Consider the following 18,246-nt stretch of genomic DNA (forward strand, 5'->3'; position numbering starts at 1 on the left):
GATCTCATTGAAAGGGGAGTGAAGACATGGTAGCTAAATTTGCACGTGACACAAAGATAGGTAGGAAAGTATGTTGTGAAAAGGACATGAGGAGGCTGCAGATGGATATAGATAGGTTGAGTGAATGGGTAAAGATCTGGCAAATGGAGTTCAAAGTGGGAAAATGTGAAGTTGCTCACTTTGGCAGGAAGAACAAAAAAGCAGAGTATTACTCAAATGGAGAATGGTTGCATAATTCTGAGGTGCAGAGGGATCTAGGTGCTCTAGTACATGAGCCACAAAAAGTTAATATGCAGGTATGGCAAGTAACTAAGGTGGCTAATGGAATGCTATCCTTTATTATGAGGGGGATTGAACATAAAAGTAAAGATGTTATGCTTCAGTTATAAAGGGCATTGGTGAGACCGCACCTCGAAAACTGCATGCAGTTTTGGTCTCATTAAAGGAAGGATGTAAATCCATTGGAGGTGGTTCAGAGGAGGTTTACTGGATTGATACCTAAAATGAGTGGGTTGTCTTATGAGGAAAGGTTGGACAGACTGAGCTCGTTTGCAAATTCCACCCTACATTAAAAAACATTCATAGAGGGCACCATCATCCTCATGCATAATCTCACAGCTACCACCCCATTCCTTGCTAATTTCAATTGGCAACCCTATTCCCAGCTTCCTGACCCCAAAATCGTTAGCTCATATCCTTCTATACTCGACTATTACCATCTTGTCCAGCTGAATATCCCTGACCTCATTTTTCTTCTTCAAACTCTGGTTTACGAATGATTTCTCACTTCCCTTTACATCAGTGGAGGAGATTTCAGCATTGTGCACCTGCTCTAACTCTGTCTTGCTATATCTCTTACTCCCTTCAAAGTCCTTCTTAAAATCTATCGCTTCAATGATACCTTTGTCCGCCCCTCTTGATTCTCCAAATTACTTAAGTCTGATCCCTATTTTCAAAGTGCCTTGGACATTTTGTTGTAGAATATGTACTAAATTCAAGTTGTTGTTATCAAGACAAAGTGACTTCTCATTCAGGGACTGAATGCCTGACTTTTGCTGCATCTAGTTGTGTGATTAATTAAACTCATCTGAATGAGTAACCTGCAAGGGTACTAAGCTTTCAAAAACTCACACTGACCCACTTAAAGAAAGCCATCATTTAATTAGTAATCAGTACTTTAATAATTAAGAAATAGAGATAAAAGTATTTCAAAGCAGATGTTTCTATTTTACATACTATTGCCTTAATAGTAAATTAAAATGTGTGGTTAAAAAGGGTCATAGTACTTCAAAATTTTTGCAGCATTTCTTGAACAAATTCCTCTTTGATAATTTAACCTTTGTTTTCAGTGAATGCAATGCTGCAGCTCGCTACCTGTGAATTGTAATTGTCGGTTATAAAATCTTTTGGAAATTGCAAGAAAGCAGGAATTGCTTCTCCAAGTGACTCTTTACATATTTCCCCATCGTTTTGGATTTTGTTTTTTACCTGATCATGCCATTTAAAGTCTGGAGTGATGGTCAGTCGGACTCGAAGGACAGTGCGTGTGATAGGCTGTATGCTCACTTCCATAGCTACGGAAGGAATTTCATGGACGCACTGCTTCACCTTTAACCCAATGTTCACATGATGTAGCATGTGGCCTACACAATAAAAATAAAATTTTGTTAAACAAATGCATACATCTTAAGAAACAATAGATAGGTTTATACTAGCAAATAGCCAAACTGAAATGGCTCTCTGAAGCTTTCCACTGTAAATTAAATTTCCCTATGGTCTACCTTCTAACATTACTTAGCAAACTGCTCTTCAAATGCAACCTATCCTGGTCATATTTAAAAATAGTAAGTTTAGCTCCTCCATACACAGAAAAACAAAACTTTCTCCTGCCCAAGAAAACTCTTATTCTGAAATTTTCAAATAAATTCTTGTACCATAAAATATTTGCTTAGCTGGAGGATTGGAGACAAATAAATCCAGCCTCAATGTATTTCCATTAAAAATAAACAAACTACTGCTTGTAAAATCTCAGGCAAATAGACTCACGCCACTACAAAAATAAACTCATTCATGAAGTTAAAAGCATCTGGTATCTACTAAAACTTCATGTTTTGAAACTTCTAGGTATTTCTCAAATCATATTAGGCACATGTTCATGTAACCCCTAGACTGCCAGCAGGTATTTCAGTTTTTAGCTTGCACACTTTGGCTCTGAAGCAAACATAGTTATAGTAGATTTAGTACTCACTATTAAGAATAAACTATAATAAAAATGTATTTCATGCTCTGTGATCTCCTTTCCCCATTCTCACTCTTATTTTAAATAGCAATTTTTAACCTATTCTAACCTTATTCTAAATTTAAAAAATAATGAGCCCTTTATCCTTGACCGTCTTTTTCCTCTCATCATAAGCTTTGGAGGTAGAGACACCTGCCAAAAAACTGATTTTCCCACGCTGTGAATATCTTTAAATATGAAGATTACCATGAGCATGAAAATAGCGGCACTGAGTACGAAACTGGTTAGGACTTAGCTCAAGTATTGGCCTGGATTTTCACAGAATTGGGATGACTCAGGAGCCCTTCAAAAATGGCGGGTGGGTCCAGATTCTGGGATTCCTGACGTCATTCCTGAGCTGCCTGACTTTCGGGAATGCCTTTAAAGGCTGCGGACTGTTTCCTGTCAGAGGCCCGCATCCAGCGCTCCTGACCTGGCCAGTTCCATTGCAGAGACAGGCATCTCCTACTCCTGCACATCTTCATGGCGTCAGACCAGGTTTTTAAAGAGTCATAGTTCACGGCCCCTCAGAGAAGTTGAGAAACATAGTCTGCATGAGGTGACCTTTTAAAAGGTAATTTCAAAAGGTCCTCCTCAGGCCCCTTATTTTTTAAAAAATTTATTTGTTCATGGAATGTGGGGTTCACTGGCTAGGCCAGCATTTATTGCCCATCTCTAATTGCCCTTGTTCAGAGTTGTAAGAGTCAGCTACATTGCTGTGTGTCTGGAGTCACATGTAGGCCAGGCCAAACCAGGTGAGGACAGCAGATTTCCTTCCCTAAAGAACGTTAGTGAACCAGGTGGGTTTTCACAACGATTGACAATGGTTTTGTGGTCATATCAGAATTTTTAATTCCAGATTTTTACTGCATTCAAATTTCACCATCTACCATGGTGGGATTCAAACCCGGGTCCCCAGAGCTTTACTCTGGGTCTCTGGAATACTAGTCCAGTGGTAATACTACCATGCCACTGCCTCCCCAAGCTCTGCCCTTCCACCCACACCCAAAGCCCCATCATGCCCCCTATGCCAAGGCCTGCCCTTCCACACACCCCTACGGTTCCCCATGCCCCCCCATGCCGAGTTTTGGCACTTCCATGCCCATTGACCCACATACACTGTCTAGAACCAAAAAACCCTATAGTGTACAGTGGTATATGATTTTAAAAAAAGCTTTAAAAAAGCAATTTATTCTCAACTTTCTTCCATGTTAAAAAAAAAGTAATTTCACTGTGAGCTAAGAAAAGTGTCGATCATCCGGACTCTTTAAAGCATCAATAACAAAAACCACAAACCCTTGAAGCCGCTTGATTTGTGTAAACAAACTGTGAAAATGACAGCAGAGATCAGAGAGCCTGAGTTGTCAATCAAATAACGGGACATAACTTCCGATGGAGTGGCAATTGAGTTGGATTACAACTCCACTCAAAAGCTCTTGCCTTAAAATCCAGGCGAACCTATCTCACCCGACCTTCTGACTTAGGCCAGGTGAGATCTGGGCAGTACAACGTCCCTGAGGCCTAGGGTCGAGAGCTATGGAGTCTCAGGTAAGGAAGCCACGTCCCCTTCTTTATGGCACCAGTTGCTGTAAATTAAAGCACATGGGATTGGGGCTAGTGTATTGAGATGGATAGAAAACTGGTTGGCAGACAGGAAACAAAGAGTAGGAATAAACGGATCTTTTTCCAAATGGCAGGCAGTGACGAGTGGGGTACCGCAGGGATCGGTGCTGGGACCCCAACTATTCACAATATATATTAATGATTTAGATAAGGGAGCTAAATGTAATATCTCCAACTTTGCAGATGACACAAAGCTGGGTGGGAGGGTGAGCTGTGAGGAGGATGCAGAGATGCTTTACTGTGATTTGGACAAGCTGAGTGAGTGGGCAAATGCATGGCAGATGCAATATAATGTGGATAAATGTGAGTTTATCCATTTTGGTAGCAAAAACAGGAAGGCAGATTATTATCTGAATGGCTATAAATTGAGAGAAGGGAATGCGCAACGAGACCTGGGTGTCCTCATACACCAGTCGTTGAAGGTAAGCATGCAGGTGCAGCAGGTGGTAAAGAAGGCAAATGGTATGTTGGCCTTTATAGTGAGAGAATTCGAGTGCAAGAGCAGGGATGTCTTGCTGCATTATACAGGGCCTTGGTGAGACCACACTTGGAATATTTTGTGTGCAGTTTTGGTCTCCTTATCTGAGGAAGGATGTTCTTGCTATAGAGGGAGTACAGTGAAGGATTACCAGACTGATTCCTGGGATGGCGGGACTGACAAATGAGGAGAGATTGAGTCGGTTAGGATTGTATTTGTTGGAGTTCGGAAGAATGAGAGGGGATCTCATAGAAACCTATAAAATTCTAACAGAACTAGAGAGGGTAGATGCAGGAAGGATGTCCCCAATGGTGGGGGAGTCCAGAACCAGGGGTCACAGTTTGAGGGTACAGGTTGGACCATTTAGGACTGAGATGAGGAGAAATTTCTTCACCCAGAGAGTGGTGGGCCTGTGGAATTCGCTACCACGGAAAGCAGTTGAGGACAAAACATTGTATGTTTTCAAGAAAGAGTTAGATATAGCTCTTGGGGCAAAAGGGATCAAAGGATATGGGGAGAAAGCGGGAGCAGGTTATTGAGTTGGATGATCAGCTATGATCATAACGAATGGTGGAGCAGGCTCAAAGGGCAGAATGGCCCACTCCTGCTCATATTTTCTATGTTTCCATGAGGTAAGTTTAAAGTTCTCGCCAGGTTAGAAGGTCTTTGACAAGCCAGGGAGAAGGTAAGTGTATAAGGTAAGTGGGTAGCATTGGGTGGGTGTGCGGGTCGGGTTGGGTGGGTCGGTCCTTGGTGGGTGGGAGTCATGCCTGATGGCGGTGGGGGGGGGTAATGAGATTCAGCCCTGGTGTCCATGAGGGAGTGGGGGAGGTGTGTCCTTTGGGGGTGTGGGAGGAGTCCTGCGGGTGGGGGGTAGATGGGAGGGTGAGGGGAGTCCCCTGGGGGGGGGGGGGTCGGTGTGGGTCTGTGCAATCGTTACCCAGAAGCTAGGTGGTTTTAATTCTTCTAACTTTTTCTGGTTTACTATTGATGTAAATCAGTCGGAACGATCCGAAGTTTGCGGTTTAAAGTGCATTTTTGGACAGTTACCAGTGCACGGCAATTGCCATGGGAACTTACAGACTCATAGACGTTTGCAGCCCCGAAGGAGGCCATTTGGCCCATCGTGTCCAGGCCGGTCAACAAGGATCTGACAACACTAATCCCGTTTTCCAGCGCTTGGCCCATAGCCCTGGAGACTATGGCAGTGCAAGTGAATATCTAAATACTTCTGTTATGAGAGTTTGACTCAACCACCCATTCAGGCAGTAAGTTCCAGGCTCCCACCACACTCTGCATGAAAAAAAAATTCTCAACTCCCCTCTTAGCCTTCTACTTCTTACCTTACATCTATGCCCCCTGGTTATTGACCCCTCTACTAATGGAAAAAGTGCCTTCCTATCCACCCTATCTATGCCCTTCATAATCATGTACACCTCCATCAGGTCCTTGCTCCAAGAAAAACAACCACAGCCTATCCAATCTTTCCTCATAGCTCAGACCCTCCAGCCCAGGCAGCATCCTGGTAAAATCTCCTCTGCACCCTTTCCAGTGTAATCACATCCTTCCTATAATGTGATGACCAGAACTGCACGCAGTACTCCAGTTGTGGCCTAACCAGCATTGAAAACAGTTCCAGGATATCCTCCCTGTTCTTGTATTCTATGCCTCAGCTAATGAAGATAAGTATCCCATATGCTTTCTCAACCACCTTATCAACCTGCCCTGCTACCTTCAGGGAACTGTGGATATGCATACCAAGGTCCCTCTGAGCTTCAGAACTTTCCACGGTCGTTTCATTCATAGTGTAATCCCTTGCCTTGTTAGCCCTCCCCAGTGTATTACCTTATGCTTTTCCGTGTTGAATTCCATTTGCCACTGCCCTGCCCACCTGATATCTTTGATATCATTGATATCTTCCTGAAGTTTACGGCTATCCTCCTCACTATTTACCACCCTACCAATTTTCCTGTCATCCTCGAGCTTCTTGATCAGACCTCCTAAATTTAAGTCCAAATAATTTATGTACATTACAAACTGCAGGGGCCCCAGCACTGAGCCCTGAGGAACCCCACTGGAAGCAAACTTCCTGTCACAGAAACATTCCTCTACCATCACCCTCTGCCTCCTGCCTCTCAACCAACTTTGGATCCAATGTGCCACTTTATCTTGAATCCCATGGACTCTTACTTTCTTGACCAGTCTGCCATGAGGGACATTATCAAAAGCCTTGCTAAAGTCCATGTAGACCACATCAAATGCATTACCCTCATCAACACTCTTGGTTACCTCCTCAAAAAATTCGATCAAATTTGTCAAATACGACCTTCCCTTAACAAATCCATGCTGACTATCCTCGATTAATCTGTGTCTCTCCAAGTGCAGATATATTCTGTCCCTCAGAATTCTTTCTAGTAACTTCCCGCCACTGAGGTTAGACTGACTGGCCTGTAATTTCCTGGTCTAACCCTTCCTCTCTTTTTTAATAATGGGACAGCGTCAGCAGTCCTCCAGTCCTCTGGCACCTCACCTGTGGCCAGAGAGGATTTGAAAATTACCACCAGGGCCCCTGATATCTCTTCCCTTGCCTCTCTCAACAGCCTGGGATACATCTCAGATAAAAACAAAAAGCTAAAAGCTACTGCGGATGCTGGAAATCCAAAACAAAATAAAAACAGAATTACCTGGAAAAACTCAGCAAGTCTGGCAGCATTGGCGGAGAAGAAATCAGTCAACGTTTCGAGCCCTCATGGCTCTTCAGCAGAACTGAAGCATAGTTTCAACAAGGGAGAAATATAAATTGGTTTAAGGTGGGTGGGGGGGAAGAGACACATTGAGGGTGTGGTGTGAGCAGATAATCAAAAGATGTCAGAGACAAAAGGGTCAAAGAGGTGTTGAAGGTGGTGGTCTTTGTCTGAGAAAAGTGCTAATTAAGAATGGAAGACAGGATATTCAAAGTACAGCTCTAGTGGGGGTGGGGTGGAAAGACTAAAGGTTTTAGTTTTAGATTTAAAAATAATGGAAATAGGTGGGGAAAGAAGAATCTATATAAATTATTGAAAAAAAAGGCGGGTGGGGGGGGGGAAGAAACGGGGTGGGGATGGGGGGAGGGGGGGTTTAAGATCTAAAGTTGTTGAATTCAATATTCAGCCCAGAAGGCTGTAAAGTGCCTAGTCGGAAGATGAGGTGCTGTTCCTCCAGTTTGCGTTGGGCTTCACTGGAACAATGCAGCAAGCCAAGGACAGACATGTGAGCAAGAGAACAGGGTGGTGTGTTAAAATGGCAAGCGACAGGGAGGTTTGGGTCTTTCTTGCGGACAGACCGCAGGTGTTCCGCAAAACGGTCGCCCAGTTTGCGTTTGGTCTCTCCAATGTAGAGGAGACCGCATTGGGAGCAACGAATGCAGTAGACTAAGTTAGGGGAAATGCAAGTGAAATGCTGCTTCACTTGAAAGGAGTGTTTGGGCCCTTGGACGGTGAGGAGAGAGGAAGTGAAGGGGCAGGTGTTGCATCTTCTGCGTGGGCATGGGGAGGTGCCATAAGTGGGGGTTGAGGAGTAGGGGGTGATGGAGGAGTGGACCAGGGTGTCCCGGAGGGAACGATCCCTACGGAATGCCGTCAAGGGGGGTGAAGGGAAGATGTGTTTGGTGGTGGCATCATGCTGGAGTTGGCGGAAATGGCGGAGGATGATCCTTTGAATGCGGAGGCTGGTGGGGTGATAAGTGAGGACAAGGGGGACCCTATCATGTTTCTGGGAAGGAGGAGAAGGCGTGAGGGAGGATGCGCGGGATATGGGCCGGACACGGTTGAGGGCCCTGTCAACGACCGTGGATGGAAAACCTCGGTTAAGGAAGGAGGACATGTTAGAGGAGCTGTTTTTGAAGGTAGCGTCATCAGAACAGATGCGACGGAGGCGAAGGAACTGAGAGAATGGGATGGAGTCTTTACAGGAAGCGGGGTGTGAGGAGCTGTAGTCGAGGTAGCTGTGGGAGTCGGTAGGCTTGTAATGGATATTGGTGGACAGTCTATCATCAGAAATTGAGACAGAGAGGTCAAGGAAGGGAAGAGAAGTGTCAGAGATGGACCATGTGAAGATGATGGAGGGGTGGAGATTGGAAGCAAAATTAATAAATTTTTCCAGGTCCCGACGAGAGCATGAAGCAGCACCGAAGTAATCATCGATGTACCGGAGAAAGAGTTGTGGGAGGGGGCCGGAGTAGGACTGGAACAAGGAATGTTCCACATACCCCATAAAGAGACAGGCATAGCTGGGGCACATGCGGGTACCCATAGCCACACCTTTTATTTGGAGGAAGTGAGAGGAGTTAAAGGAGAAATTATTCAGTGTGAGAACAAGTTCAGCCAAACGGAGGAGAGTAGTGGTGGATGGGGATTGTTGGGGCCTCTGTTCAAGGAAGAAGCTAAGGGCCCTCAGACCATCCTGGTGGGGGATGGAGGTGTAGAGGGATTGGACATCCATGGTGAAGTGGAAGCGGTTGGGGCCAGGGAACTGGAAATTGTTGATGTGACATAAGGTGTCAGAGGAATCACGGATGTAGGTGGGAAGGGACTGGACAAGGGGAGAGAGAAGGGAGTCAAGATAACGAGAAATGAGTTCCGTGGGGCAGGAACAGGCTGACACGATCGGTCTGCCAGGACAGTTCTGTTTGTGGATTTTGGGTAGGAGGTAGAAGCGGGCCGTCCGAGGTTGGGCGACTATCAAGTTGGAAGCTGTGGGAGGAAGATCTCCAGAGGAGATGAGGTCAGTGACAGTCCTGGAAACAATGGCTTGATGTTCTGTGGTGGGGTCATGGTCCAGGGAGAGGTAGGAGGAAACGTCTGCGAGTTGACGCTCAGCCTCCACGAGGTAGAGGTCAATGCGCCAGACAACAACAGTACCACCCTTGTCAGCGGGTTTGATGACAATGTTGGGGTTGGACCTGAGAGAACGGAGTGCAGTGAGTTCAGAGAGAGACAGATTAGAATGGGTGAGAGGAGCAGAGAAATTGAGACGGCTAATGTCACGCCGACAGTTCTCAATGAAAAGATCAAGAGAAGGTAAGAATCCAGAGGGAGGGGTCCAAGTGGAGGGAGAATATTGGAGGTGGGTAAAAGGATCCGTCATCCTCCGCCATTTCCGCCAACTCCAGCATGATGCCACCACCAAACACATCTTCCCTTCACCCCCCTTGACGGCATTCCATAGGGATCGTTCCCTCCGGGACACCCTGGTCCACTCCTCCATCACCCCCTACTCCTCAACCCCCACTTATGGCACCTCCCCATGCCCACGCAGAAGATGCAACACCTGCCCCTTCACTTCCTCTCTCCTCACCGTCCAAGGGCCCAAACACTCCTTTCAAGTGAAGCAGCATTTCACTTGCATTTCCCCTAACTTAGTCTACTGCATTCGTTGCTCCCAATGCGGTCTCCTCTACATTGGAGAGACCAAACGCAAACTGGGCGACCGTTTTGCGGAACACCTGCGGTCTGTCCGCAAGAAAGACCCAAACCTCCCTGTCGCTTGCCATTTTAACACACCACCCTGTTCTCTTGCTCACATGTCTGTCCTTGGCTTGCTGCATTGTTCCAGTGAAGCCCATCGCAAACTGGAGGAACAGCACCTCATCTTCCGACTAGGCACTTTACAGCCTTCTGGGCTGAATATTGAATTCAACAACTTTAGATCTTAAACCCCCCCTCCCCCCATCCCCACCCCGTTTCTTCCCCCCCCCCCACCCGCCTTTTTTTTCAATAATTTATATAGATTCTTCTTTCCCCACCTATTTCCATTATTTTTAAATCTAAAACTAAAACCTTTAGTCTTTCCACCCCACCCCCACTAGAGCTGTACTTTGAATATCCTGTCTTCCATTCTTAATTAGCACTTTTCTGAGACAAAGACCACCACCTTCAACACCTCTTTGACCCTTTTGATTATCTGCTCACACCACACCCTCAATGTGTCTCTTCCCCCCCACCCACCTTAAACCAATTTATATTTCTCCCTTGTTGAAACTATGCTTCAGTTCTGCTGAAGGGCCATGAGGGCTCGAAACGTTGACTGATTTCTTCTCCGCCGATGCTGCCAGACTTGCTGAGTTTTTCCAGGTAATTCTGGGATACATCTCATCTGGGTCTGCTTTTAAGGCCGCTAAACCTACTAGTACATCCTCTCTGTGTTAATTTCCTCTAATATTTCACAATCCTCCACTCTGATGTCTATACCTGCGTCGTTCTTTTTCCAGTGTGAAGACCACCGCAAAGTATTCATTGAGGACTGTACCCACGTCTTCCAGGTCCACACACCCTAATTGGCCCTACTCTTTCCCCAGTTATTCTCTTGCTCTTTATATATTTAAAAAACCTCTTCAATTTTCCTTTATTCTACCCACCAATGCTTTCTCATGCACTCTCAGCTTTCCTAATTTCCTGCACTTTTTACACTCCTTTGGGGTCTCTGCCGCATTGAGCCCTTGGTATATGCCATAAGCTTCTCTTTTTTACTTAATCCTAAGCTTTATGTCCCTTGACATCCAGGGTTGTCCGGACTTGGTCCCCCCCCTTTGTCTTTATGGGAACATATTTGCCCTGTACTTTCACTATTTCCTCCTTGAATGCCTCCCGCTGCTCTGACACAGCAAGTAGCTGTTCCCGGTCCACTTGGGCCAAATCGTATCTCATCTTAGTAAAATTAGCCTTTCCCCAGTTTAGAACTTTTATACCCGGCCCAACCTTATCCTTTTCCATAACTATCCTAAATCTAACGGAGTTATGGGATGTCACTATCTCCAAAATGCTACCTTCCACCTGCCCAGGCTTATTTCCATATATTAGATCCAGAACTGCCCCCTTCCTTGTTGGGCTTTCTACGTACTGGCTAAAAAAGTTCTCCTCGATGCAACTTAAGAATTTTGCTCCCTCCCTGCCTTTCACACTAAAACCACCCCAGTTATTATTTGGGTAGTTAAAATCTCTGACTATTACTGTCATATTATTGTTACACTTCTCTAAAGTTTGATTACATATTTGATCCTCTATCTCTCCCTGACTGTTTGGGGCCTACTGTACACACCCAACAGCGTGTTTGCCCCATTTGTGTTTTCTACTTCTACCCATATGGCCTCATTTGATGATCCTTCCAAGATATCATCCCCCCTCCCCGCTATAATTGATTCCTTGATCATTATTGCACTGCACCCCCCCACTCCTCTTCTATCCCCCTCTCTATCTCATCTGAATACCCTATAACCAGGAATGTTGAGCTGCCAATCCTGCCCTTCTTTTAGCCAAGTCTCGGTCAAAGCTATATCATCATACTCCCACGTGCTTATCTGTGCCCCTCAGCTCGTCTGTCTTATCCTCAGGCTCCTTGCATTAAAATATATTCCATTTATCCTTGCTAAACTCACTTCTTACTTATCTAGCCTATGTTTCCTCTGCCTTCCAGACTCATTTACTAGCATTTTAACTTCTAATTCCATCTCAGCTTCTCTCCCCTCTGAACTACTTTCCAGGATCCCATCCCCCTGCCAATTTAGTTTAAATCCGCCTGGGAATTTCCTGCACTGCAATTGCCTGGGAAGTTTGTACTTCCCAGGCAATTGCCGTGCAATCCTTACGTGGAGCTCGGAAGTTACAGCTCATAGTTTTCTCTGGGGCGCAGGTGTTTTAGTATTCTTATGGTTGTCTGGGCTCTCAGTCAAGCCTCATTATGTATGCTTGGCTGGAGCCCAGACAACCATTAGAGTACTTAAACACCTGCATTCCAGAAAAAACATTGTTTGATTGACAGTTGCTCTCTGATCTTTGCTGTCAACTTTACAATGTTTGTGAAAAATGATCTGTGGGATTAAACTGGACAGACCTTCAGAGAGCCAACATAGGCATCGTGAGTCAAATGCCTCTACCTGTGCTGCAAAGTTCCACGTTTCCATTTGCCAGTAACACCTCTGTACATATGGAAAATTATATTCTTTGATTTCCTGTTAGCAGTCTAGGTCACACACAGGTCAATCTTATAGTCAAAGATAATGATAACTAACAAAAATACCTGCAGCCAAGTGAATATTCCATCTGCCTTGCATTTTTGTTATTACAGAGTAAACATAAAATGAAATAAAATCTAACTCCAATTACAAAATTGAGTGGTTCAATGCATCTTATTACAATTCTCAAATTAACATTGTACAATTGCTTCAGCTTACAAAAAAATGAAATTTTACATAGAGCTGTGCTTAACACTAAAGATTTTATTTTAGATGTAGGACTTTAAATTGTATCATTTGCTCCAGTGAACCCAGTTAACTCAAAAAGGCATAAATGCTTGTGTAACCCAAAACTCTGCTCAACTCAGCTGTAATTAAAAAAAATTCTAATCTGCAAGGAAACAAAAGTTTAACTACAGTCATAAATTCAAAGTCATGGATAGGTATGCGTTAAAAAGGCCACAACACAATCAAGGGCACCAAGTATCAATTGGTCGTATTAAATAGTCAAGTAGCATGTTTATGTTTGTATCTATGTTGGAAAGTAGGGGATCTACACTTCGTGTTCTTACAAAGTGAATATATATGAACTCAAGTGTAAAAAGAGACACCCTTTAGATCTGATTTGACCTGCCTAAAGATTGCATTTTTTTAACCTTGTAATTCAACTGACATCTAATAATTCTGTGCTTTAACAAAACCATTTATTCATATATTACAACCACAGACTTATCAGTTGTTCTCAAGGCATCAGTTTGTTTCACACATGAATCACATAATCTGCACTGTAGCAATGCCACTTGTGAAAACAACACTCTTAGTGATGCAGCATCATATGACAGGAAAATAAAGTATTATTGGGAACAATTTTGCTGTGATCTGCTGCTATGTTCACTGCCATATTATACAACACCATAGCTGGAACTTAATCTTGGCGATGGGTGTCTTGCCTGCCAGCAAGTCCTGCATCACCTCTGTTGGGGAAGGCCAGCAGAATTAAGTGTCCGTCAGACAGTTAACTGGCCAGTGTTGGGGCTTACCCAGGTTTTAGGGCCAGAGGTTGGCAGCTCTCCTCTGTTGGCAACATCACTGGGAGAGGTGGCTACTGTCAGTAGTGTACTCAGAGAGAGACCTAGGGTCAGCAGGGGACTCAGATCACAGGTGAACGAGAGTGGGTTGCTGACTAGGGGGAAATCAAAAAAAGGGCAAATTCCCTCGTTTGAGGGAAGTCGCTCCATCAGGCACCAAGAACTTTTGAACGAGGGATCCCGTGCCCTGAGGAGGTTGGTTTGCTTGTTGGTCTCCTCTCGTGCCGAGTCCCCCAGGGCCGCTGGTTCAATACCAGTGGCGGCGGGGTAAAGCCCTTAAGTGGTCATTAATTGCCTTCTTACCTCGGACTTAACCGGGTGGAGATGGGGAGGCAGTGGGGTACCCACTCGGCACCCTCCCAACTGATCAAATGCCCACCACCACCTCCGTAGAGCATTAAATTCCACCCCATGAGTTGTTTCCCAAAGCTCTCAGGTATTGGGGGTTATTTTATTTACCTATTTCATCCTTGCGCATGTCCTTCAGCTTATCAATGGTGAGTTTCTTTTCCTCCAATTTTGCAAGCACATGACCTGGCAAAACTGAGAATTGGCGTAGTGGATTGCACCATCCCCATAATCTCCTGTCAATGATCTTGCACAAATTCAACAGGCGGTATGTCATTGCAGGCCATCGCCTTCTTAGGGCAACTTCGAAAAGTGCTCGTACTATACGAGCTGCATTCTGCAAACACAGTAAGGAAAGAGTCTAATTAAATGATTGGAATTATGAAATAAACTTTACCTGTAAAAAATAAGTTATTCCCTGCATTTATAATAGTATCTGTGACATTGCAGGAAAAAGTACCAACTGAAATACCTTGTAAATGTAACAAAACTCTGACTGCAAACTTCACCAAATTTTTTTTGTTGAATAACTGTTAAATTGTGCAATACTGTTAAAATGTCAACATTTATCAGTATAGATAAGTATAAATAAAATCTTCTTGTGATGATAATCCTGATATCAGCAGCATTTAATAAAGCCTCAATATGGCTTTCAGAGACTCAGCAAAGTCTATGAATCTAAACAAATCTTTGCACATTATTGTATTTTTGTTTTCTTCCAGGAATAAGCAGCTGAGCAACTCTGGTGGTGGAATATTTGAATTGTATTCAAAGAACCTAGGCTTAAATTCCAGCCAACACTAATGCTTCAAACTTGAGTACCCTCTAGCAAACCATTGTAACAGGTTTGGAATTACACAAGTCCTGTCTTTTGGGCCACATTATTACTTGCCTGCTACACTTTTACTAGATCAGAAGAAAGGGCAGGAAAGAGAGGAAGACATTTTAAAGAAAAAATATTGAGATAGTAAACAAGATATCATTTGGACTATCAGGAGATCTGCATCAGGATCTCTGTGACTATAAAGAATGAATGAACTTGTATATGTATAGCCCTTTCAATATCACACTATTAAAGTACATCACAGCCAATGAAGTCCTTTTGGTGTGATGTCATTATTATAATGTAGAGAAATGTGGCAGGCAATTTGTGCAGAGCAAGCTCCCATGAAGAGAAATTGGCTGGATTTTACGGCACCCTGCTAGGTATGTTTTTGGCAGGGGAGAGCCATGTAAAATATAATGGGTGGCAAGCCCACTACCTGCCCACTCACCCCTAGCTGTTCCCCATAACATTGCAGGTGGCAGGCGCAGAAATCGGCAGCCCACCTCTCATTTTAAAAAAGGGTCAATTGAGCTTGTTAACAAGCCAACTGACCCGGATAATACACTACCTATGCCATAACATGGTTGGTGTGGGCATATGTGGCCAGGTGTTTTTTTTTTAAACACAAGTGTTTAAAAGGCAGGAAGGGGTACAGAATTTGGGAGGCGCCCTGTGAGCATCCGGGGCAACCCCCACCAAAATTTTACCAACTTGGTTCCCTCCCGCCTGGCCTCCAAATCCACATGCCCATCAGCCTTGCCCCCTTCCTAGGCTGTCTGATGTCACTCTGCCCAAAAAGTCCAACTTACCTGGCTCTGGCATCCATCTTCTCTTCTTCCTGGGCTAGCTTGCAATCCCAGCTGCACCTAATACTGAGCTCTGGTGCTGCCGGGACTGTTGGCCAATAAGGTTGGCAGCTCCTGAGGACGGGAGTTCCTCCCACTGAGGGGCAAAGTACTGCTATAACCTTGTTTAGCCCCCTACAGTGTGTTATGGCTGCGGGGCTGGTTTTTTTCGGGTGCATCAGCTGCAGGCCTACATTCCTTCCATAAAGTCCAGCCCATTGTTGGTTGAGGGATACGTTCTGGCCTAGAGATCAGGAAAACTCCCCATATCTTTGAATAACAACAACTTGAATTTATATAGCACTTTTAATGTAGTAAAACATCCCCAAGGGTGCTGCAGAAGTGTTGTCAAACAAGATCTGACTCCAAGCCGTGCAGGAGATAACAGGGCAGACGATTGGTCAAAGACGTTTTAAGGGGTGTCAACGGAGGAAAGAGAGGTGGAGAAGGAGAAAGGTTAAGCGAGGGGATTCCAGAGCTTAGGGCCTTGGCAGCTGAAGACATGGCAATGATTAAAATCAGGATGCACAAGAGGCCTAAATTGGAGTAGTGCAGATCTCTTGGACGGTTGTGGAACTTGGGGAGGTTACAGTGATTGGGAGAAGCGAGGTTACGGGATCATGGAAGGATTTGAAAACAAAGTTGAGAATTTTATAATCAGTATTGCTTAACTGGGAGCCAGTGTAGGCCAACGAATACAGAGGTGGTGGTGAACAGGACTTGGCATGAGTTAGGATACAGACAACAGATTTTTTTGGATGATCTTATGTTTATGGAGGGTAGAACATGGGAGGCTGGTCAGCAGCACTTTGAAATAGTCAAGTCTATAATTAATAACAGTATGGATGAGGGTTTCAGCTGCAGATCAACTGAGGCAGGGGTGAAGTTGCGGAGATGGAAGTCGATAATCTTAGTAATGGTGCAAACATGTGATCAGAAGCTCGATTTAGGGTCAAATATGGCTCCGAACTTGCAAACAGTCTGGTTCAGATAGTTGGTATAGGATGTTTAATATTCAACTGAAGTGGAAGACAGGACCTTGGTTTATTGTCTCATCGAAAAGGTGGCGCCTCTGATAAGGCAGCATTCTTTCAGTTTGTCAGTGACTACAGAGCGGGTTGCAATGTCTGTACAGCTTGGTTCTGCCTTCTGTAGGTTCACAAGATCTGGTTTGATATTTGTGGTTAAAATATAGCTGTAACCTAAATTGTTGCCACATATCTTGCTTAATGAATACATGTGTTATACCAATTCAATTCTTGGTCACTATGTGAACTGGTAACTGCCCAGCTAACTCCCTGATATAACTAACATTGTTCAGATAAAAATTAAAAAGTTCAAATTTCAAATATTTTAATAAAATAATGATAGATTCTGAGTCTGTTATGAAACAGAATTTTAACTTTTGAGAATGGACCATATCCATGCATTGCAGACTTATACAAATGTTCTTTTGCAAGGTGAAATCATTAGTTATTGCGGCAAGAGATCTTATCAATGCTCATCTTAAGCATATTTCAAACTGGTAATACAAATCATTGCTCTATCAGTCAAGAACACTGATGTAGTAACTGAATGAGAAACAAGTGGCAATGCTGAAACTTCAGTGTTTCCATTATGGTCTGCTAGCCTCCAATTTGAGGACTTAGCATAAAATCTGCAATCACAGTTCTGAAGAAATCACCTTACATTACACAATAGCACTTCTATTTCATTGCCAAGGCAAAGTAACTCTCAAAATAATAGGAAGAAATAAAATCTAGTCCGCCACCCAGAAAGTTGGATACACTTAACTTTCTCTGGATATGTAAGAAGGTGATTTTGCAATGTACAAATCATGTTGTACTCACATTACTGGCCCTTTTAAGACCAGAAAGATAATCTAGAAAAGCTCAGCTTCCTCCCTGTACGTGAATAAAGTGCAGTATTCTCCTGGAAGAAACTAGACAACAGTATAAAGCTGAGGAAGTAATAAAGCAGCCATGGTTTGACAAGGTTCCCACAGTGAAAAGAAAACAGAATTATACCATGCTTAATTAAAGTAAAAACAAAATTTAAAAATATCCAATGTTTAAGTTGTTTGAAGGTATCCAATGTAGTCAGAATGTGCCAATTGTCAGTACGTGGACCTCACTAATTACCATAATAGCAATTTGCTCAGAACACAGGCATACTAAATTTGTAGACCTGAACTTGATATATTGGTGTGCGTGGTCCACATGGACCATACAAAATTTATTCTTTACTCGGTAGCTATCCAGATGTTCAGGGCTGGGTTCAATTACTTCTTACTTTTATAGCTTCCAACAAGTTTTCAATTTTTTTGAAAATTTCAGGTATATTTGATATGCTATCCTGTGAAAAAGAAAATCACCTCTACAGTTTCACATTTATTTCACCTTAATTAAATGCCTCTAACGTACGTAGTAAAAATCTTGTTCAAAGTACTTTCTTCTACACCAGTTTCATAGGCTGGAATTTTCGAGCCCCCCCACCACGGTGGATTCCCCTGAGGCAGGGCTGGCGAGCTATTGAAATCTCCATTCACATCGGCGGGACCGGAAGATCCCGCAAGCATGAGGGGCTGGAAAATTCCAGCCGTAGTCCCGAGGAAGCGTATATCACACAAGATGACTGTATTAGTCCATTACATCTATGCTACTTCTCTGAAAGAGGTGTCATCCATTTAGTTCTATTCCCTCATACGTATCCATTGATCTATTAAAACTATTAGAGATTCTATTTCTCGAAAAACGCTACTTGTTATAACATT

At 43.8% G+C, this 18,246-nt stretch overlaps 1 protein-coding gene across 1 annotated transcript in view; it reads right to left on the minus strand.

Moving 5' to 3' along the window:
• The window catches only part of ascc3 (activating signal cointegrator 1 complex subunit 3), a 634,438-nt gene that overhangs the window by 223,744 nt on the left and 392,448 nt on the right, over positions 1 to 18,246 (minus strand). The window contains exons 21-22 of the mRNA XM_078542487.1: positions 13,914 to 14,139; positions 1,489 to 1,643 (exon numbers count right to left, since the gene is read on the minus strand). Of these exons, the coding sequence (XP_078398613.1) occupies positions 1,489 to 1,643; positions 13,914 to 14,139 (381 nt within the window). The remainder of the gene's footprint in view (positions 1 to 1,488; positions 1,644 to 13,913; positions 14,140 to 18,246) is intronic.

This window comes from Cetorhinus maximus, chromosome 5 (genome assembly GCF_964194155.1).
Source record: "Cetorhinus maximus chromosome 5, sCetMax3.hap1.1, whole genome shotgun sequence".
In the NCBI taxonomy this organism is placed as follows: Eukaryota; Metazoa; Chordata; class Chondrichthyes; order Lamniformes; family Cetorhinidae; genus Cetorhinus; species Cetorhinus maximus.